The sequence below is a fragment of the Mesoplodon bidens genome, assembly GCF_964165515.1.
Source record: "Mesoplodon bidens genome assembly, chromosome: 10".
In the NCBI taxonomy this organism is placed as follows: domain Eukaryota; kingdom Metazoa; phylum Chordata; class Mammalia; order Artiodactyla; family Ziphiidae; genus Mesoplodon; species Mesoplodon bidens.
Window position 1 is genome coordinate 97517359 of NC_138172.1, and position 24175 is coordinate 97541533.

Below are 24175 nucleotides of genomic sequence, written 5' to 3' on the forward strand. Positions count from 1 at the left end.
GAAGCCCACACCAGCAGACAGAGCGTAACCTCTGGGCAGGGGGAGGGAAATGCAGTGTATAACCTGCTGACTCAGTCTGAGTATCTGCCATGAGCAGAGGGCTATCCTGACAGGCAGACAAAGCCTGAGGTGTAAACATTCAGCAATTTCGAGCACTTACTCTACACAGTTACACTATTTACCTAGTAGGTACTCATGGCTGGCACTGTCATCCTCTAATGCCCATTCTCCCCTTCCCTAGGCATGGACTGACCACCCAGAATAAAGACTACATTTCCCTTGCAGCTAACTGTGGCCACGTGACCAAGTCTGGCTAATGGAATGTGAGCAGAGGGTCCATGGGCACCTTTCAGGGAAAAGGCACATTTATTTCACCCCCCTCTTCCTGCTGGCTGGAATGAGCAACCTTGGACCTTGTACTGAAGATAGCAAAGCACAAGACAGGAGAAACTTAAATCTCTGCAGACTTTATGAAGCCCTCAAGTAGCCCTGCAGCCTAACAGAGCAACCTAGACCCTTTCCTGCCCAGACTGGGAGAGTGTTTGTAATACCTGTCTCTGTATTCTGGCTGTTTTCCATAGAACAGCAATTTTTTCATCAGGGTACTTTTCTGGCACCAGTTTGAGGATCTATATAAGCACGATGTTGAAAGGGAATAACAAAGTTACTAAGAGCATGAGATTTGAAGCCTGATGATCCTTGGTTAAACCCTTGCTGTGTGACCCTGGGCAAGGCGTTCACCTCTCTGAGCATCAGGTTCCTCATCTCTGGTATAGGATTCCTAACCCCTACCTGATTGGTTGTTACGGAGATTAGATGATGCATGTAGCTGTATCTGGCATGTGATAAGACCTCTTTGTGGTAAATTACAAAGAGAATAATCTCCACGTCTCAGGGAGAACTTATGTCTCCTCTCTCTCTAAGGACTTCACTCTCCAACTCTCTCTAACGCTCCCTAACTTCTGCTTTTCCTTTCTATATTGGAATACCATTTTTTGGTTGTTATCACTCTACATTCTCTCATAAGTACTAAATGTATCCTTGTGTTCATACAACTGACGCCATCCTTTTAGATGCATACAAAAAATGTCATAGCCAATCTCATGTTTGTGTTAGCCTTTGGAATTTCACTAGAAAGACATGCATGAAGTCAGTTATAAATTGTTATTGCTAGACAGAAATCAGAATGGTGGTTATAGTTGCCAGGGATTTGGGGGGAGAGGTGGGGGAGGAGGGTTGGAGAATGACTGCTGATGGGCGTGGGGTTTCTTTTCGGGGTGACGGAGATGTTCTGGAGTGAGCTAGTGACGATGGTGGTACAATTCTGTGACTATACTAAAAACCACTGAATAGCACACACTAAAATTGTGCATTGCATGTATGTGAATTGCATCTTAATAAATTGCCTGAGTCAGATAGGGGATGCCTACTTCCAAGATCAACTGTTATGCAAACGAGAGGCACTCGCCACCACCCTTAGAGCTTCACAAGTCAGACACAGTGGCGCCAGGACGCCTGTGTTAGATGAGGTGGCACAGACAGTGAGCATAGCACGAATTCAGGAAAAGGACTCATCCACAGAGACTGGAGTGCGTTTCAAGGAGAAGGTGAGACTTAAGCTGAGGATGAGGGAGGAATGGATGAACTTGAAGAGGTGAAATAAGAGACATTCCGAAGAAGAACCCAGAAGGAGTAAGAGATCATGGTGTTGTCTTGACTTTGTTGTTGTTGTTGTTTTAATTTCATTTCTTTCTACGGTGTTTTCAAGGGGAGATAGGAAGGCTGGTCTCCAGGGCAGAGAAGTTGGGAGAGCAAATCCTGGCAGGACAGGGCGGAGTAGACAGGTCTACTCTGATACTAATTCAGCCTTGTCTTGATGTGGGAGGAGCCAGGATGTAGGCATCTGGGGCCCTGGAGCCAGGCAGTCACTTATCACTCTTTCAGATGCCTTTGAACACCTGCATCCGAGGTCCTCTAACCTGACGTGAAGATGGCCTGTTGGGATGAAAACATTTTGACTGGCCTGGCCTTTGCAATTGTTCATTGCAAGAGTTGTCTAAAGTCTGAGGGAAATGAGGGTTCTTTGTTTGAAAGAAGCACAGTGCTGCCAGGCACAGGGGGAATTCCTAGACAGCCATCTTATTTTATGTGGGTGTATAGTGAAAAACCTCTCATGCTTTGTAAGCCGAGCAAAACCGGGGTAAGGCAGGAGCAAAATGAGTATGCACAGGCTTAAATACCACTTTGAAAACTCAGAGCAGACTTCATTGGCTAAACCACAGCACGTCTGGGAGGTTTCAGTGAAGAGGTTGGTTCGAGACCTTGATTTTTCTGTAAAATGCCATGGGGTAGTTGCCAAACTACCATGCCAGGTAAGCTGGTCGAGCTCGGGGCCTGGAAAGCCATACAGAGGTACAGATGGCCATATTCTTATATTCCATTTCACAGGAATATTTTGCAAGTTCCCTCTTTGGGGTGATGGAAGTCTGCGTCTCTGGCATCCTTTTATCCTTTGGCATTAATGTTATTATTATTTTGTTAGCAGTGTAGTATGACTGCTATTTAAATATCTCCCCCCCGTCCCGTCCCCAAGTACTTGTCTGCTGTGAAGAGAAGTGGTTTGGCCTAAAGTGAAAGTTTTTAGAAATCCATTTTCCAGATGGACCTCTCTGTTAAATTTATATATATAAACCAAAAAAGCTAAACCATGTGGAATGCTCCTAAGTGAATATTATTGTTTACTAGACTTCTTATTCCATCTTACGGCATTTTATAATCAAATATCAGCAAGCTCGTAAAGAGGGCTTTTTTTAAGGTCCATAATCTTTCTAACAATAACAAAAGAGCGGTAAATATATTGTACAAGAGTGCGATAGAAAATGTGCTAAAGTATTTCCATAAATCAAACGTAGCACTTTGGCATTGACGCTAAAGTATTAAATTTAGTAAATTAGAACCAGATGATTTTAAAATAGAAACTTACGTAACTTTACGGCATGCTTTTTTTTTCCTACACAAGTTTATCTTCATGAAGTCCCTTTGGCTGCTACCGTAATAGGTATTTAAGAAGTAAGAGCAGCATCTGGGTGTTATACATCTTTGTAATTCCCATGGTGCCTGGCATTCTGTTGGGCAATTAGTTAAGTACTGGTGGACAGATGAATGAGATCTCAGCAGTGATTAACGAGTACAAGTTAATTGGCAAAGGAAATGTAATATAAATATTTATACGGATCTCCAGGTAGACAAAACACTGCTACCCTGCACTTAGCAGTAAAACCATGCCTTGCTTTTCCTTTCACTGTTAAATCTGTGTATCTAAATCAACGAATTTGAAATAAAAGGGTAGATCTGCTTCTCATTTGGGTCACCAAATTCCCAACTGGAGTTTTCCTAATATATAAGTCTCCATTTTATTTCTGCCTTCATAGTAGCCAAGGAATAATGCTCCTTCCTGTCATTTCTCTCTCCTCTCATTCACACACAATTTCACAAGGTAACTGGTAGCTTAAGGACAAGCTGGGAATTCAGTGCAACACATACACTGAGAAGATCCTAAATGTGGTGCCACGGGGGATACAAATGAATAAGGTATAGTCCATGCCCTTTAGGAGAGTACTTTTTTGGCAGAGGCTTAGTCAGGACACTGTAGTTGCAAGTGAAGGAAGCTCAACCCCAACTAGGTTAAGCAGAAAAATGTGCTTATTGCTTTAGAAATTGGGTTAAGATCAGAATTCAGGCATGGCTGGATCCAGAGGCACACACAACAGGATCAGAGTTCTCGCCATTCCTCCACTCCAAGTATCTTTGCTTCTTTAGTGTGTGGCCTCATTCTCTCTTGCTGTGGACACTCTACAGTGAGGAAGAGATGTTCACTGTCAGGCAGACATTTGCATTTATTACCCAAGGAAAGAAGTGTCCTCTCTTTCCTAAGCTTCATTTGTAAAATCTCAGAGAAGATTCCGCACTAGGAACTCTTGTCGGAAGAGCCGGGTGCGAAGCCTCTGCACATAGCCCCCCTGTGAGCAAGTGAAACCCGACTAAGCACAAAAGAAAAAAAGAAGCCATTTCAGAGCTGTGACTATTTTCAAGGCGACTGTTTTTCTCTGTGGAACACTGCCTTTGGGGCAAAACAAGGAAGAAGTAGGTGGTTCTAATGTGCAGAGAAGAAGGACAGCCACTGCAGGCCAGCTTCTCCAACTCTGAAGGCACTCCAGTCGTGTGGCTGACAGGGTCTTGGTGCTGTGGCCAGGTGTCAGACCTGAGCCTCTGAGGTGAGAGAGCCAAGTTCAGGACATTGGTCCACCAGAGACCTCCCGGCCCCACGTAATATCAGTTGGTGAGAGCTCTCCCAGAGATCTAAGTCTCAACGCTAAGACTCAGGTCCACTGAACGACCAGCAAATGCCAGTGCTGGACACCCCATGGCAAGCAACTAGCAAGACAGGAACACAACCCCACCCATTAGCAGAGAGGTTGCCTAAAATCATACTAAGTTCACAGACACCCCAAAACACACCACCGGATGTGGTCCTGCCCACCAGAAAGACAAGATCCAGCCTCACCCACCAGAACACAGGCACCAGTCCCCTCCACCAGGAAGCCTACACAGCCACTGAACCAACCTTACCCACTGGGAGCAGACACCAAAAACAATGGGAACTACAAACCTGCAGCCAGAGAGAAGGAGACCCCAAACACAGTAAGTTAAACAAAATGAGAAGACAGAAATATGCAGCAGATGAAGGAGCAAGGTAAAAACCCACCAGACCAAACAAATGAAGAGAAAATAGGCAGTCTACCTGAAAAAGAACTCAGAGTATTGATAGTAAAGATGATCCAAAATCTTGGAAATAGAATGGAGAAAATACAAGAAACGTGTAACAAGGACCCAGAAGAACTAAAGAGCAAACAAACAATGAGGAACAACACAATAAATGAAATTAAAAATTCTCTAGAAGGAATCAATAGCAGCATAACTGAGGCAGAAGAACGGATAAGTGACCTGGAAGATAAAATAGTGGAAATAACTACCACAGAGCAGAATAAACAAAAAAGAATGAAAAGAATTGAGGACAGTCTCAGAGACTTCTGGGACAACACTAAATGCACCAACATTTGAATTATAGGGGTCCCAGAAGAAGAAGAGAAAAAGAAAGGGACTGAGAAAATATTTGAAGAGATTATACTTGAAAACTTCCCTAATATGGGAAAGGAAATAGTCAATCAAGTCCAGGAAGTGCAGAGAGTCCCATACAGGATAAATCCAAGGAGAAACATGCCAAGACACATATTAATCAAACTATCAAAAATTAAATATAGGGACTTCCCTGGCGGCACAGTGGTTAAGAATCTGCCTGCCAATACAGGGAGCATGGGTTCAAGCCCTGGTCCAGGAGGATCCCACATGCCACGGAGCAACTGAGCCCATGCACCACAAGTACTGAGCCTGCGCTCTAGAGCTCGAGAGCCACAACTACTGAGCCCACGTGCCACAACTACTGAAGCCTGCATGCCTAGAGTCCGTGCTCCACAACAAGAGAAGCCACCGCAATGAGAAGCCTGCACACTGCAAGGAAGAGTAGCCCCTGCTCACTGCAACTAGAGAAAGCCCATGCACAGCAACAAAGACCCAACACAGCCAAAAATAAATAAATAAATAAATAAAATTTTTTAAAAAAATTAAATACAAAGAAAAAATATTAAAAGCAGCAAGGGAAAAGCAACAAATAACACACAAGGGAATCCCCATAAAGTTAACAGCTGATTTTTCAGCAGAAACTGTGCCAGCCAGAAGTGAGTGGCAGGACATATTTAAAGTGATGAAAGGGAAAAACCTTCATCCAAGATTACTCTACCCAGCAAGAATCTCATTCAGATTCAACAGAGAAATTAAAACCTTTACAGACAAGCAAAAGCTAAGAGCATTCAGCACCACCAAACCAGCTTTACAAAAAATGATAAGGAACTTCTCTAGGTAGGAAACACAAGAGAAGGGAAAGACCGACAAACACAAATCCAGAACAATTAAGAAAATGGTAACAGGAACATACATATCGATAATTACCTTAAACGTAAATGGATTAAATGCTCCAACCAAAAGACACAGACTGGCTGAAGGGATATAAAAACAAGACCCCTATATATGCTGTCTACAAGAGACCCACTTCAGACCTAGGGACACATACAGACTGAAAGTGAGGGGATGGAAAAACATATTCCATGCAAATGGAAATCAAAAGAAAGCTGGAGTAGGAATTCTCATATCAGACAAAATAGACTTTGAAATAAAGACTATTACAAGAGACAAAGAAGGACACTACATAATGATCAAGGGATCAATCCAAGGGATCAATCCAAAAAGAAGATTTAACAGTTGTAAATATTTATGCACCCAACATAGGAGCACCTCAGTACATAAGGCAAATACTAACAGCCATAAAAGGGGAAATCGACAGTAACACAATAATAGTAAGGAACTTTAACACCCCACTTTCTCCAATGGACAGATCAACCAAAATGAAAATAAATAAGGAAACACAAGCTTTAAATGATACATTAAACAAAACGGACTTAATTGATATTTATAGGACATTCCATCCAAAAACAACAGAATACACTTTCTTCTCAAGTGCTCATGGAACATTCCCCAGGATCATATCTTGGGTCACAAATCAAGCCGTGGTAAATTTAAGAAAATTGAAATCATATCAAATATCTTTTCCGACCACAACACTATGAGACTAGATATCAATTACAGGAAAAAGTCTGTAAAAAATACAAACACATGGAGGCTAACAATACGCTACTAAATAACCAAGAGATCACTGAGGAAATCAAAAAATACCTATAAACAAATGACAGTGAAAACATGACGGCCCAAACCCTGTGGGATGCAGCAAAAGCGGTTCTAACAGGGAAGTTTATAGCAATACAATACTACCTCAAGAAGCAAGAAAAATCTCAAATAAACAACCTGAAGCAATTAGAGAAAGAAGAACAAAAAGATCCCAAAGTTAGCAGAAGGAAAGAAATAACAAAAATCAGATCAGAAATAAATGAAAAAGAAATGAAGGAAACGATAGCAAAGATCAATAAAACTAAAAGCTGGTTCTTTGAGAAGATAAACAAAATTGATAAACCATTAGCCAGACTCATCAAGAAAAAAAGGAAGAAGACTCAAATCAACAGAATTAGAAATGAAAAAGGAGAAGTAACAACTGACACTGCAGAGATACAAAGGATCATGAGAGATTACTACAAGCAACTCTATGCCAATAAAATGGACAACCTGGAAGAAATGGACAAATTCTTAGAAAAGCACAACCTTCCAAGACTGAATCAGGAAGAAATAGAAAATAAAAACAGACCAATCACAAGCACTGAAATTGAAACTGTGATTAAAAATCTTCCAACAGGGCTTCCCTGGTGGCGCAGTGGTTGAGAGTCTGCCGGCCGATGCAGGGGACTTGGGTTCTTGCCCCAGTCTGGGAAGATCCCACATGCCGTGGAGTGGCTGGGCCTGTGAGCCATGGCTGCTGAGCCTGTGCATCCAGAACCTGTGCTCTGCAACGGGAGAGGCCACAACAGTGAGAGGCCTGCGTACCGCAAAAAAAAAAAAAAAAAAATCTTCCAACAAACAAAAGGCCAGGACCAGGTGGCTTCACAGGCGAATTCTATCAAACATTTAGAGAAGAGCTAACACCTATCCTTCTCAAACTCTTCCAAAATATAGCAGAGGGAGGAACACTCTCAAACTCATTCTATGAGTCCACCATCACCCTGATACCAAACCAGACAAGGATGTAACAAAGAAAGAAAACTACAGGCCAATAGCACTCATGAACATAGATACAAAAATCCTCAACAAAATACTAGCAAACAGAATCCAGCAGCACATTAAAAGGATCATACACCACGATCAAGTGGGGTTTATCCCAGGAATGCAAGGATTCTTCAATATATGCAAATCAATCAACATGATACACCATATTAACAAATAGAAGGAAGAAAACCATATGATCATCTCAATAGATGCAGAAAAAGTTTTTGACAAAATTCAACACCTATTTATCATAAAAACTCTCCAGAAAGTAGACATAGAGGGAACCTACCTCAATATGATAAAGGCCATAGATGACAAACCCACAGCCAACATCATTCTCAATGGTGAAAAACTGAAACCATTTCCACTAAAATCAGGAACAAGACAAGGTTGTCCACTCTCACCACTATTATTCAACATAGTTTTGGACGTTTTAGCCACAGCAGTCAGAGACGAAAAAGAAATAAAAGGAATCCAAGTAGGAAAAGAAGAAGTAAAACTGTCACTGTTTGCAGATGACATGATACTCTACATAGAGAATTCTAAAGATGCTACCAGGAAACTACTAGAACTAATCAATGAATTTGGTAAAGTAGCAGGATACAAAATTAATGCACAGAAATCTCTTGCATTCCTATATACTAAGGATGAAAAATCTGAAAGACAAATTAAGGAAGCACTCCCATTTACCATTACAACCAAAAGAATAAAATACCTAGGACTAAACCTACCTAAGGAGACAAAAGACCTGTATGCAGAAAACTATAAGACACTGATGAAAGAAATTAAAGATGATACCAACAGATGGAGAGATATACCATGTTCTTGGATTGGAAGAATCAAAATTGTGAAAATGACTATACTACCCAAAGCAATCTACAGATTCAATGCAATCCCTATCAAACTACCAGTGCCATTTTTCACAGAACTAGAACAAAAAATTTCACAATTTGTATGGAAACACAAAAGACCCCGAAAAGCCAAAGCAATTTTGAGAAAGAAAAACAGAGCTGGAGGAATCAGGCTCCCTGACTTCAGACTATACTACAAAGCTGCAGTAATCAAGACAGTATGGTACTGGCACAAAAACAGAAATATAGATCAATGGAATAGGATAGAAAGCCCAGAGATAAACCCACGCACATATGGTCACCTTATCTTTGATAAAGGAGGCAAGAATATACAATGGAGAAAAGACACACTCTTCAATAAGTGGTGCTGGGAAAACTGGACAGCTACATGTAAAAGAATGAAATTAGAAAACTTCCTAACACCATACAGAAAAATAAACTCAAAATGGATTAAAGACCTAAATGTAAGGCCAGACACTATAAAACTCTTAGAGGAAAACATAGGCAGACACTCTATGACATAAATCACAGCAAGATCCTTTTTGACCCACCTCCTAGAGAAATGGAAATAAAAACAAAAATAAACAAATGGGACCTATGAAACTTAAAAGCTTTTGCACAGCAAAGCAAACTGTAAGCAATATGAAAAGACAGCCCTCAGAATGGGAGAAAATATTTGCAAACTAAGCAACTGACAGAGGATTAATCTCCAAAATATACAGGCAGCTCATGCAGCTCAGTATCAAAAAAACAAACAACCCAATCCAAAAATGGGCAGAAGACCTAAATAGACATTTCTCCAAAGAAGATACACAGATTGCCAACAAACATATGAAAGGATGCTCAACATCACTAATCTTTAGAGAAATGCAAATCGAAACTACAATGAGGTATCACCTCACACAGGTCAGAATGGCTATCATCCAAAAATCTACAAACAATAAATGCTTGAGAGGGTGTGGAGAAAAGGGAACCCTCTTGCACTGTTGATGGGAATGTAAATTAATACAGCCACTATGGAGAACAGTATGGAGGTTCCTTAAAAAACTAAAAATAGAATTACCATACGACCCAGCAATCCCACTACTGGGCGTATACCCTGAGAAAACCATAATTCAAAAAGAGTCATGTACCACAATGTTCATTGCAGCACTATTTACAATAGCCAGGACATGGAAGCAACCTAAGTGTCCATCAACAGATGAATGGATAAAGGAGATGTGGCACATATATACAATGGAATATTACTCAGCCATAAAAGGAAACGAAATTGAGTTATTTGTAGTGATGTGGACGGAACTAGAGGCTGTCATACAGTGAAGTAAGTCAGAAAGAGAAAAACAAATACCGTATGCTAACACATATATATGGAATCTAAAAAAAAAAAAAAAAAAAGTTCTGAAGAACCTAGGGACAGGACAGGAATAAAGATGCAGACGTAGAGAATGCACTTGAGGACATGGGGAGGGAGAAGGGGAAGCTGGGACAAAGTGAGAGAGAGACATGGACATATATACACTCCCAAATGTAAAATAGATAGCTAGTGGGAAGCAGCCACATAGCACAGGGAGATCAGCTCGGTGCTCTGTGACCACCTAGAGGGGTGGGATAGGGAGGGTGGGAGGGAGATGCAAGAGGGAGGGGATATGGAGATGTATGTATACATACAGCTGATTCACCTTGTTATACAGCAGCAACTAACACAACAATGTAAAGCAGTTATACTCCAATAAAGATGTTAAGAAAAAAATTGTCACTTAAAAAAATCTCAAAGAAGATCTCAGAGTCACCCTCTCTGGGTCACATGCCAATTTCTTGGACCAATCACTGTGGAGAATGTGGGGATACATTCTATGACAGACCAGGCCTGTCTGGTGGTTGGGGATCTCCATTCGTGGATGAATTTATGCCATAAATATTGACATGGCTGATTGGATGTGGGAGGAGGAGGGAAAAAGACACAAAAGATCAATTTGAACTTTTGATTCTAGGCACCTGGGACAATGGTGGCATCATAAATAGAAGTAGAATAGTTAGAAGTAGCCACAGTTTCAGTGGGAAGTTCATATGCCAATTAGCCATGTTTCTCCAAAGAAACAGAACCAACAAGCCAGTAGGATGTGTGTGTGAGCGTGTGTGTGTGTGTGTGTATGCCCAGAGAGAGACTAATTTAAGGAACTGGCTCACATAATTGTGGAGGCTGATGAGTCCAAAATCTGCAGGGCAGGCTGTCAGGCTGTAAACCCAGAGCAGAGGTGATGGTGCAGCTCAGTCTAAAGGCCATCTGGAGCAGAATTCCTTCTCCCTAGAGGGGCGTTAGTCTTTTTCCTCTTAAGGCCTTCAACTGATTAGATAGACCCACCCACATGATGGAGGCTTATCTGCTTTACTCAGAGTCTACAGATTTAAATGTTATTCTCATCTAAAAAATATCTGCACAGCAAGTCGAGACTAGTATTTGACCAAATAACTGGGTACCGTGGCCTAGCCAGGTTGACACATAAAATGAACTGTCACAATATGTGAATATGAGGAGGTGATGAGAAGCCTCTGGAATATTTGGGTGCAGGAGGAAATGAGGATTTGGAACGCAGAACACAGGTCAGGGGATGTGATTGTCATCAGCACAGAAACAAGAGTAGAAGTCATTGGAGAGGATAAGATAGATAAAGGAGGAAATGCAGAAGAAAAAAGGCTAAGGATGCAACCCTGGGGAAAGCCAGCCTGAAAAGAAGACTAAAATGCAGTGGTCCCTTGGGATCCTCGGCAGGACCCCCCCCACGAATACCAAAATCTGAGGATGCTCCATCCACAGGCTCTGCATCTGTGGATTCAGCCAGCACTGGACAGAAAATACTACACCACCTGCGGGTGGTTGAATCGTGGATTTGGAACCCGCGAATACCGAGGGCAGGGCTGCCAAGTGCACCTATTGGTGAGAGAGGCGGGAGTAAGAAGAGCCCAGCGTTGTGGAAGCTGAAGGAGGAGGCCGTTTCAGGACAGGCTGGGGAGGGAGAGAATGTCGCAGGCAAGGGGATGCAAAGGGTCGAGGAAAGCCCACAGCTTGGGCAAAGGAAGACGAGGATCTCAAGCCGTGCTCCTCAAAATGCCATCTGCAGACCCACGCCGGGCTGCACACTGCCCAGGCCCACAGAGGGAGGGAAACTGAGAGTGAGCACTTTGCAATCTGACGGCAATTAGGAGTCATTTTATACCAGATGAATTCAACAATAATAACAACAAACAAGGCTTGTATTTCCTAAGTCTTTTTCATTGCATTTTCCTAGTAATGTATTTTTAAGTGGTGCGTGATGGCTTGGGAATGGAAAACGCTGGTCCTTTACAGTGGAGAGCTTGGGCTGCACTGCCCAGGATGGAGGTGGCTGGAGAGGATGGCAGAGGCAGAGGAGGGGGCGGCCAGGACTGGGCGGCTCGCTGGCAGATGATGGCGAGGAAAAGAGAGAGCAGAGTGCTTGGCGTGGTGCTGGGGGAAGGAGAGCTGTCAGAGGGGAGTCCTGAGGAGCTGGAGAGTGTGGTGGTGGTCCAGGCTCGTCCACCCACGCTTACAAAGCATAAAAATCTAGAGTCCTTCCATGACTCATTTGGCAGCAAAGCCTGACTGGATTGGCCCAAGGTGATGCATAGTCTTCATTTACCCACCGTGGTATGAATATGCACACATCTGCTGAAATCTGAATGAGCCTGCGTGCGGGATGCTGGCCCAGGTCCCACTGGGAGTTTTGTAGCATGCCGTATAGACACGAAATCTGTTTCTAAAAGCTGAAATATTCTGAATTCCACAGCTCATCTGGCCTCCAGGTTTTTGAACAAAGAACCGTGGATCTGTATTTAGGACGAGGAAGGCTGAAACGTTCTTTTAGAGAACAGGATACGAAAGATCAGGTGTGGGAATGGGAGAAGGGAGAGGTGGGGAACTACGTCCCGGGGTGGGTTTGAGAGGGGACGATAAAAGCACAGAGCTGTGGGGTAAGGAGGGAAGATTTCTTTTCCTGGTGAGCTCACTGCACAGGGGTTGGCTTTAGAAGATAGAGAGCGAGTCTGAGGTGGGAAAATCTAAAGGTGGGGAGCACGTAGCCTCCACCTTCTAGGGACAGGAGGGCCGTGGCCTTGCTGCTTCTCCCAACCCTCGACCCTTCCTCTGACCAGAAGCTCCACAGGCTGGTTAGAGCATGAGTCATGAGAACCGCAGGCATCAAAGTTCAAGAAATCTCCCCGCCCTTGTCTACATCCTCGGGTCTAAATCACAGGGTGCCAGGACTTAAGCAAATTAAGGGAACTCGTACTTAACATCTGTAAACCTCAGTGCTGTGAGTGAGTGAGCCTTTAAGTCCTGTGCTTGCTCGTTAGCTGAGCTCCTCTTGGGCTCTCCTTACGGAGAAGAGAGCTGCTCTTTATTTCCCAGCTTCAGTGGGCAGGAAGGAATGCGCCGTCCACACGCGCTCGGCAAGTCAAGGGTGGACGCTGGTGTCTCCACAGCCGCCCAGTCTCCGGCCCACGCTGGAAAGGCATTCCTCCGGCAGACAAAATAAAAGATTGCTGATAGCTGGAGTGCTTTGTTTGCTTTCTAAAATGAATCAAACTCTTCAAAAGCTTGGATTCAGCAGCGCTGGGTGTGCTGCGTTCCCACATCACATTCCTACCGTCTTGCCCTCCCCACTCCGACCCCAGGCCCTGCATTACTCAGATTCCTTCGACTCCCTCATCAGCGCCAGCTGGCGGCCGCCTGGGCTGCTCAGACGGGCCGGATGCCCTGGGACAGGGCCTGCTGGACACTCACTGACTGGCCTCAGCTGATGAGGGCGGTGGGGGACAGAAAGCAGGGGCTCTCGAAGGACTGGGTCAGCGGGCTCTCGTTGGGCCCCAGGCGGGAAAATGCATCTCCAAACCCTAAAGAAATGGTTTACCCTGTGCCTCCAGTTAAGTGACTACTGGGGGTTTGAAACACCGCCCCCCCCTTTTCTTCCACACCCACCTCCACCCTGGAGTCACGCTGGATGCCAGATGGGGAGGGTGACTTTTAGCGGCCCGTGTGTCGGGAGAATGGTAAAGCTCAGGAGCAGATTGGAAACAGAACATCCAGCCCCATCCGGGAATTTAGGGCACGCAGTCCATAAATCTCTCCGCTCATTCCACCTAGATGGTAGCAAAGAGTGGAGAGTGGGAAGGGGATGGCAAAGCTCTAGCATAAAGCGCCGTGATCTCACATCCTACCATCTAGAGGGTGATGCTACGTACGCGACGAGGGGTCAGGAAGACTTTTCAACGTTAAGAATACACAAAGGAAGAACAGAAGTTACCAAGAAGGAAACCATGGCGCCTTTGTCACTGCTTATTGAATACATATTATGTAGCAGTATCACTGTGCTGGACCCTGCCTTCAGAAAAGTAGAGGCCATCTTCCATCCAGTCACGCCACTCCTGTTTATTTGGTCTTGGCAGATCACTTTGACCTTTGTAAAAACCCACAGTCCAAGTTTCTACCAGCAGAAGAGATTCCCATGACAGTTTCATATAACAAATTGTTTATTTGGACAAACTAAAGTGTGCAATAATAGAACACCTCAGGGCTGGAGAAAACAGGAGGGAGCGTTTGCCAGCAGCCTGCACAGTTTTACTGTTAAAAACTCCTTCTACTGAACTGCATTCCTTTGCCCAGCTGGATACATATAAATAGTAGCAATCTAAGCCTTCGCACATTTATGATGATGAATAAACCTAAATCTTTATTACGTGTTTCTAACTTTTCTTATTATTTCACCCCTAAGTTAACTTCCCCAAATCCTTCATATGAAGAAAACACTAAATGCTAAGATGGCGCCTCACAAATGCTTGTCATATTTCACTAGAATTGAGTCGATTTACTCGACATATAATTTAATCTGTTACGTTTTTTAAGTCCTTCGTGGGGGGAAAAGGTAGTAATTAAGTATTCTAAAGTTATAATATCTGTAGTATGTAGGTGTATATATACATATCATCAGAAACTTTACAGCTGCACAAGTTTTTCAAAAATCAAGTCAAGGTATTGCCAACAATCGCCCCATTTACAGGAGTCTTTGTAGCATGTTAGTGACACGGTATTACCTGTATTCCTGCAGGGTTTACCAAGGACTCAGAGGGCCCTAAGACACTCAACGTTAGCACTTCACCCTTGATAAAATTAAAAGCCACCTCGTAGAGTCTGGGATGGATGGCAGAGGGCAGTGGGAAGGGGGAAGAGGGTGGTGGACTTTTAAAAGGATGGTGACAGTGACACACTTCTAAACTTGACTGAGTGAAAAGGGGCAGTCAGACCTTGTAAAGGCTTCATAGTGTGGGAATCCACATGTCATGCGTGAAGGTGAAGAGAGACCTGGAGGAACCACTGCTAATCTCTTTAGAGCCCCACCTCACCCCAGGTGGCTCGTCATCGAGCAAAAACAAGAAATAAGTCGGGGAGGAACCAAAGCAGGAGTAATTCGAGGACCGTGAGTCAACAGCCTTTTTGGTAAACACCACCCTCCAGCTGCAGAAACTTACCTTAAAACAGTGCTTTTAACAACTCTTTCAGAAAACGGATATTCTTCCTAGGACACTGCTGTGAAAAGGGGGGAAGATGGATGGGCTTTGGGTGGCTTTCATGAGGTCTCTTGTGCCAAAATAGGAGTGGAGGGAGAGTGAATGAAAGCTCCACCCCGCACACATAAAGAGGCCTGGAGACTGTTCTGAGCGTCTCCCTAATAACAGACTTCATTCCCAGAGCTTGACCCGCTCAACAGATACACGAGGGCGATTGCCTAGAGTGAGAGGTGTTCTTGCCCTGCCTGCTGAAAAGTGGCTTACTTTTTTCATACTGACATCGATGAAGGCTGGGCGCGTGGACAAGGCATAGGGCTTTGAGAAGACATAGATGCGATGCAGTTACCTACACAGGTGCAGAAGGGGATACGACAGAAGGAAAGACAGGATCCTCTTCTACAAGTTGCTTAAAATCTCACTCTGGGGGAGGCACCCTCACGGGTGAAACAATACAAGGCAATAACTAAGCACTAAATGATATACCACACACAAAACGCTGTATACAGAATCCTATGCGGATCTTTTCTCATGTGTAGATTCCAAGGCCTACAGAATCCAACTTAAAGGGGAGAAGCCGAAGCATCCACAACTGGTTTTTAAAGGAGCTCAGATTTGGGAAGCCCTGACCTAAGCCGTAGGTGATGAAAGACACAAGGGGTGCGGGGGTGGGTAATGGGGTCATCAACAATGGAGAGATTTTCTAGAAAAGGATCCATGCAGGAGATGGGGTGCAAACTGCGGGGAAAACGGGATTTAGGTAAGCAGATGATGAAAGGAAGGCAGTCCAGGCAAGAGGAACCACACACACACACACACACACACACACACACAGGCTTGAAAGTATGAGTGAGTAAGATGTGTGTGTGTGTGTGTGTGTGTGTGTGTGTGTTCACACTGTTAGCCTTAGTCACGACTCCAGAGCAATACATGGTCCCCAGGTAGGCTTAGTCCCACTAGGGTAGAGATGCTAATTTATCAAACTGACAAATGGGGGCTCAGATAATGAAGGCACCCAGAGGAAGCCTGGCAGCCGTGTAGCACACAGGCCCGGGAGCCAGAAAGCCTGGGTTCACATGCCAGACCTGCCACTCCCTGGCCTGGACCTTCGTGCAAGTTGTGGAAACCTCTCCGAGTCTCAGTTTTGTTACGTGTAAAACTAGAACCCTACGACCCACCTCGTTAGGGTTGTTAGATGAATATTAAGAGAAATGATGTTTGTGACAGCCCAGCACAGGGCCTGGTCCCTGAATGAGCCAGTGGACTGAAGGAGAAAACTCTCAGTGGCTCATCTTTGTTTGGGGACGTTTCTGGAGACCTGTAGAATTGAAAAGTTGGTGCCTCGGATTATATTTTTGAAGTAACTTTGTTATAATGAAGATTTTTTTTGAAATTGGTATCAAACTAAAAAAGGTAAAACATGGCTCTAGAGTGGGTATTTCTATGTTGTTTCTCTGTGGCTGTGGCAGAATCTATACTTATCTGAACTCAGGGATGGATACATCTTGCACTCCTCTAGAGCATGAGTCAGCAAACTTGCTCCAGGGAGGGCCAGATAATACATGTTTTCGGCTTTTCAGTTTTTAACCGCCTCTGTCGCAGCTGCTCAAGTCTGCTGTTGCAGCTCACAGGCAACGTGGAGATGAATGGGTGCGCCTGTTCCAATAAAACTTTATTTAGAGACATCTCATGAAATATTATCCTGCTTTAGATTTTGTTCCAACAACTTAAAAATGTAAAGGCTATTCTCAGCTCGTAGGTCATATAAAAACAGGCGGCCCACAAGCCGTAGTTATCTGACTGACCTGTGCCCAAGAGCCAGGACTGGCAACAGGCCTTGACCTGGTTGTGAAGAGGTGCATCCTAGCCCGGGGCTAGTAAATGTAAACGGCACTCCTGCCCTCAACCGGGAGTTTCGCCACTGCCTTCCTAAGCACCAGGCAGAACCTCAAGATTACACGAGTCCTTTGAAGATGCGCTGTCCTCTTGCTCATTCATTCAGAAGGCATTTAAGCTTCTGTAAGGTATAAGCCTGCAGGGCACACAGAGTTTAACAAGATACCAGCTCACCTGGAAGCTGGGGAAACAGACATCAACAAATCATCATGATACAATGTGTCAGAGCCTTATGCTAGGGCCCTGGTCCAAGTACACTAGGGGCAATGCACAGGGAGGGAGGGATTCCTTCTGCAGAACAAGGAGCGATTTTCAGCAGGGTAACTAAAAGGAATGGCTGGAATAAATCAGACAGGAGAGACAGGGGACTGACCTAAAGCACTGTCTGTGGTTAGGATCCAACCTGGCGGCCCCCGGGCAGGGCACCCCCAGAGCAGCAGCTCCATCCCCTCCACCAGGGGCTGGACTGGATGCTTCCCAAGGTTGCTTTCTGCCCTTGCAGGCTCTGACTTACCCCTTCACTCTCAGCGGGCAGCCACGTGGGCAGCCACGTGGGCTCCTCCTAAGTGGTGGATGGAAGAATCTCTTCCCTGTAGCATCCTCTCTGATTTATTGCTGTATACACACCAGTACCCAGTGGCAGCTGGAAAATGGTATGGGTGGCATCTGTGCCATTTCCCTTGCTCCAGCCTGCACGGGCATCTGGGGAGGCTGAGAGAGTGCTGGTGAGCACAGGTTATTAGTGTCCGAGCCCTGGGGTCTTGACCCATTTTATGAGGCTACCCATGGGAGCATTAGGGTGGCTGCATAAACCAATCGACGGTGTTTATATAGCACAGTTTAAACAGTATCTTTTCATCCAGAAGGTCAGGTGATGGAGAGGGGGCTGCTTCTGTATTCATTGAGAGCATTTGTGTTTCCCCAAAGGGTTCTAAAGGAAACATAGTAGATGACACTAATAAAGTAACAGCTATCAGCATTATGTAAGCTGCATTAAGAAAGAGCTCAATATTTTTAAACTAATAATAGTCTATTGTCCCTGAGTGTTTAAACAAACCAAGGGTAAAAACAGAGAAATAGATATATCATTCCCTGCTCAAAACGTTCCCGTGACTTCCTGTCACACTCAGGAGAAAATCCAAACGGCTGCCACCTCCCTCTCTCCCTCTGTCCCATGGGTACCCCTCTCTCCCTCCGTCCCCTGGGTACCCCTCCCTCCCTCCATCCCCTGGGTACCCCTCTCTGGGCATCCTGGACTGCTCACTGTTCTTAAATACACCAAGCTTACTTGTATCTCGGGCCCTTCCCGTGGGTCACTTCCTCTGTCTGGAACATTCTTTCCCCAGATCTTTGAGTGGATCCCTCATGTTGTTCAGATTCCTGCTTCAATATTACCTCCTTAGAGGGGCTTACATGACCACTCGCTCTAAAATAAGACTCTCCTCACCCACCTTGGTCTGTTTTCCTCTAGCAATTTTTCCTGCATAATTTTTCTTCATGGCATCTACCACGCCAAAACTGTACTATATATTTCTTTAATTTTTGTCCTGCACTCCTACTAGACTTTGTGAGGGTAAGACCTTTAACTGGGCTGTTGTTGTATTCTCCCTACCTAGAACAGCCGTGGCACATGGTTGGTTCTGAATTGATATTTGTTAAATTAGAAAGCTGCCCGGTGATAGGATGGCACAGAGATGGAGGGAATCCTCCATCTTTTTCTGAATGCCCACCACACATATAATATCGATAATAGTCTAATAGTGATAATAGTTATAATTAACATGATAATTTAAAATTAATTTATATCATATAACAATAATATTATAATGATATAGGATGTTAATGTTATATGATATAGTAATAAAATAATGTATAATAAATTTAATAGTAAAATAATAATTAATAATGTAATAATACTAATAAGCCATCATTTACTAAGGTCTTACTATCTGCCAAATACTATTAACTTCTATCCACATTAGCTCATTTAGTCCTCATTATAACGCTAGCAGGTTGATATTATTGTCTATTTTACACTTCAGGACACCAAAATTAGGAAGTTAGAAATTTGTTGAGATTCTAACACACGTTTACCTGACTCCAACACCCTCATGCTTTTCTCTATATAACTAACAATACAACGACCCAAACCACCTTGAAATAAACTTCAGGTAGGTTTTCAGGTATATTCTGTACAGGACAGAAACAGGAAAGCAGGAGAGCCACTTGGTGTGAATTAAGCTTTTACCTAGAGAAAGAAAAAGCCCTAGCATATGCTTTGGGAAACTCTTTGAAAGCATTAAAAAGGGGTGAGACAGTGTTCACTATTCAGTGGTGCTCATCAAACAAAACAGAAGGCGGATTCAGCTTTACTGCTTAGGAAGCCAGAGGAATGTTATCTAGATCTCCTGGAGGCCACAAGACTCATCTTACAGATGAGAAGGACTTTGACTTATCCAGACAGACACCAAAAACAATTTCCTGCCAGCTAGACTCTCACATAAGTCTGTGGGACCCTTAGGAAGATCCTTGCAGTGTAATATGTCTCATGCTTAATGTGTATTCAGAAGGACCTTGCAAAATCACTCAGGCTCATTTTCACTCTAAGGCTAAATGAGGGAAAGAGGTCGAGTGGAGGTCCCAAACCTGTGTCAACCTCACTATGACCACCTTGGTGTGTGTGGGGGGGATCCTGTCCAGGGAATAAGTGCCACATTAAACAGTGATCTAAACTCTGAGCCCTGTATCCGGAAACCACTTTTGTAGGACAGCTGCTCTCCTGTTCTTTTTGCTTAGATCATAAAAGTAGACTTTTAAAAAATAAATTTATTTATTTTTTGTTTTCTTCAGTTCTTTTATTTTTGGCTGCATTGGGTCTTCGTTGCTGTGCACAGGCTTTCTCTAGTTGCGGCGAGCGGGGGCTACTCTTCATTGCGGTGCGCAGGCTTCTCACTGCGGTGGCTTCTCTTGTTGCTCTAGGTGCGCGGGCTTCAGTAATTGTGGCTCACGGGCTCTAGAGCGCAGGCTCAGTAGTTGTAGCGCACGGGCTTAGTTGCTTGGCAGCATGTGGGATCTTCCCGGACCAGGGCTCGAACCTGTGTCCCCTGCATTAGCAGGTGGATTCTTAACCACTGCACCACCAAGGAAGCCCTATAAAAGTAGAATTTTAATCCATTGGGAATTGGGAAGGAAAAAAAATCAAACTGATTCTGATCCAACTCAGTCAGGAGAAAAATAAAGGCTGATTTTTCCATCCAAGTCGTGTAGTCTAGTTGGAGTCCTTCCCATTCAGGGACAGCTATTGTCTGCACTCATCGAGTCTCAATCCTGAGGTCCCATGAAAAGGAATTTTCCCCTCACTGCTCCATCCCTCAGAAGAGTTGCTGAAGGTGACCATTTCTGTTCTCTCCTGGGTGATCCTCTCTTTCTATAGAAAGCATGAAGTTGAACCAAATGCTCTGTGCTTCACTGGGAAAAGACTGAGGTTTTTTTAACTAGGCTCGTCAAACAGTGGGCATGTTTTGTTCCCTGGATAATAAGTGTTGGTGGGTTAATGGGTCATCTTCAAGAGAGAGGTCAGAAGGAAAAACTGCAGTGTTCAAAGCTGGAACTAGAAATGCCAGCCATCAAAGAACACAGTACTTGGTGAACAGTGATGATGTATAGGGCGTGTGCACTGGCCAGCCCCATCTAAGAGGTCACAGCTAACCTTTATCCTCAGCAAAACCAGAGAAGGTCTACTGAATGTGGCTGACACTCAACTCTGTGAGGCCCTCGTGAGAAGCCGGCCAGGGAATCCCTGGTGCCTGAGCTACCAAGTTCCTTTTCACTGAGGGAGAATTGTATTCTGGCTCCTTGCAGACTGACATTGCAAGTACTTTGAACATTGAAAAGAACAAAAAAAGCAAACAGCCGCAAGAAAGGGGAGGGGAGGGAGGAGAGAAAGAGAGAGAGAGATATCAGCAGGGGTAGTTAGTAAAAAGGGGCCGGGAGACAGAAAACCTTTTGTTCCCCGAGTTTGTTTCATGTAGAGATTGTGAGGTGAACGGCTTTGAAATGAAATGGGTTTATGAAGGAGTTGCTAGGTCACAGGAAGCGCGGCTGTCAGACTGCTTTCTGAATTCCATTTCTTTAAAATTTGGGTTAAGCTTAAAAAGAATTTATCTCCTTTTCCAGGGGTTTTGGGGGTGGGGGTGGAGTAAGGTTCGGGAAGGTTCCTGACTTTATTTTCCACCCTTTCTGACAATGTAAAAAGAAATGATCACATTACAAGTTCTTTGTCAGTTTTCAGGAGTTAAGGGTGGGCGGAGCGTCCGCATTACCTTGGCCCACTAGCCAATGGCGGGGCGGTATGCAAATGAGCTCCGTGCTCGGCCTGCCTCAATCAAAACAGTGAGCTCAGAGGCTTGGCGGGCGTAGCGGTGTCGGAGCTCCGCGCTGCGCTGACAACTGGCTGCAGCCGGGCCGTTCTCACTTTCATTTAGCCCAGCGCTCGATGGAGGGGCGGACACGCCAGTGCTTAATGCAGTCTAACTAGTGTAGTGTAGGAAAACGCCTCAATTCACCGCTGCCGAGATGAAGTATAAGGTAAGAGAGTGCCTTTTTCAGAACGTTTCCGTGTCTGTGTGTGTGTGTCCGTGTGTGTCCCCGTGTGTCCTCTGCAGGACAGCTCCTCTGCAGGGACCCCTACTGTGCCCAATTGTGTTCTGTTTTGAGATGGGTCTCAGTCACTGGGGTTGGCATACAAGCAGGCAGGCAGAGATCCAGCCTATAAGACCCACGCCGGGAACTCACAGCACACCCGGTCCACCTCCCCTGAAAGTCTGGCGGAGCTGCAGTGGCCACTGTAGATCAAGAGGGTGCCTAACTCCATGCGGAGCGCGCCTTGGCTCGGCACTCCGCGCCCGGGCCTGGCCGCCACTGTCCCGGGAGACGTAGTAAGTGAGGAATCAGAACTGCTGAGCCTCTCAGCCTGGCTCTTCAAGCAGTTTTCAGCCTTTGCTTTAAAGCGTTTGCTTCGGGAAGCAGTTTGCCATATGTACTTTTAGTGGAAGAAGCTCAAAGCCCCAGGTACCCTTATACAGCTGATGATAGAGAATTTTGACATCCATAAATGACATTGGATTCAGAACCAATGAGTACTTGCCATTTCTTGAAAACACTTTCATTGGCGTTTGAATGGACTGAGGGTCTGAAGGCTCCAGCGAGCTTATTGTCCCTGAAACTCATAGTAGTGTCAGAACACTCAGCAGTATATTTTCCCATGCATTTCGCACCTTTGTGTGTTTATTCTCGGCAAAAGGATTATAACTTATTTAGAATATCCCCTTTTGTCTAAGTTGCCCCCATCTAACCAGGCAAGCAGCTTCCAGAGACCCTATTCAGAGCAGACTGCAAGGGATTGGATATGAATTTTGCTTGGAGGATGAATACGTGTGTTTTAGAATAGATTCAGTCCCAGTGCGTTTAAACAAACATGCTGTTATTAAAAGGCGTTTAGGCAAGGTGGTTTATGCTTTGAGATTGGCAATTTGAATCACCTGTCTGACCTTCAAGATTGTGCTAGCTGAGAGCTACTTTGCTTTCTTTCTGAATTACCTAGGTTCTGGCTCATCCTTTTTTAATGTGAGGTTGTAAATACTCAGTTCTGGCTAATAGCCACTGGCTAACCTCAGGGATAAACCTGTTTTTCAAAAGCTATAAATCTTGTTCAGTAGCTCTAAATCTAACTGTTGAAAGTCTCTATTGTGATGCATGAGTTATAGTTCTCCTTGGAAAGGTTAGAACTCTCTGAAGGCAGAGGTATCAGTTAGCACTGTACTATCAGCTTTCCATTTTCTACCTCAATAGGAGAGATCAGGGGAATGGATAATCCTGAAGATTCTTAATATTTTTGCCTTTAGGATGCAACCAGAAACAAATCCTTCTACCTGGCAGGAAAGCTCTCTTTCTTGAAATGGTTCACCCGTATTTCCACAGTTCCCTTATTTAGGACAGTGATAGGATATCATAATGTCCGATCTCCAGATATTACTTAGCCTTCAGTGAATCTTTGCCCCTCTTCTGCCTATCGTGAATGCCTTTAGTTTCATAAAAACCAGCTTGAAGGGGAAAAAAAGAGAAATACGTTCTCACATTTATAAATGGCTGTTTTTAACGTTGAGTGCCGCAATCTGGAAAGTGACGAAGTCTAAAGTCACTTTTATTCAGCGACCTCATCAGGTTTAGTTTTACTTTTGTGGAAAGAAAACATCATGGCAGCTGACGCTGTGAACTGTGATTGCCATTCATGGGGAAAACCTGCCTCTCTGCCGGGTCTTACCAGTGTCGAACACCCTGCCAGGTGTTGTAAATGTAGGATTTTTATTAGCTTGTGCACATCTTCACCAGCAAAACTACTGACTTCCCCAACTAACCAAATGACAGATTGACACCTTGTGGTGACTATAAAAGGAACCAATAGCTGAAGCAATCTACTTTCCCTTTCTTATAAAGCCTATTTTCTCTCAAGTTAATAATGGGCTTTGGGCTTCCCTGGTGGCGCAGTGGTTGGGAGTCCGCCTGCCGATGCAGGGGACACGGGTTCGTGCCCCGGTCTGGGAAGATCCCACATGCCGCGGAGCGGCTGGGCCCGTGAGCCATGGCTGTTGAGCCTGCGCATCCGGAGCCTGTGCTCCGCAACGGGAGAGGCCACAACAGTGAGAGGCCCATGTAACGCAAAAAAAAAAAAAAAAAAAAAAAAAATAATGGGCTTTATTTCAGGAGAGGATTTTGTAATTTTAAGTAGAGGAGGTGGCACAAAGGTAGAGGAGTGATAAATAACAGTTCTTAAGACTCACCACGCCAATGCAGGATTCCATATTTAAATCTCCAATTAACTCCAGGAGGTGGTGTTGATACTTTATACTCATTTTCAAATGTGGAAATTGTGGCAAAGAGAGGCTAAGTAATTTATCCAAAGCCACACAGCTAAAAGGTGGCAGAGCTGGGATTTGAACCAAGGTGATCTGGCTCCAGAACTTGTGATT

The 24175-nt window shown here is 44.4% G+C and overlaps 1 protein-coding gene across 2 annotated transcripts in view; it reads left to right on the forward strand.

Annotated features, from left to right (window-relative positions):
- The window catches only part of NEDD9 (neural precursor cell expressed, developmentally down-regulated 9), a 296654-nt gene that overhangs the window by 227802 nt on the left and 44677 nt on the right, over positions 1-24175 (forward strand). Inside the window, exon 1 of one of the 2 annotated variants that reach the window (XM_081245728.1) lies at positions 21560-21734. The exons of the other annotated variant lie outside the window; for it this stretch is intronic. Coding sequence (XP_081101854.1) covers positions 21723-21734 — 12 coding nt within the window. The 5' untranslated portion in view covers positions 21560-21722. Of the gene's footprint in view, positions 1-21559; positions 21735-24175 lie in introns of those variants that run through there. 2 annotated transcript variants of the gene reach the window in all.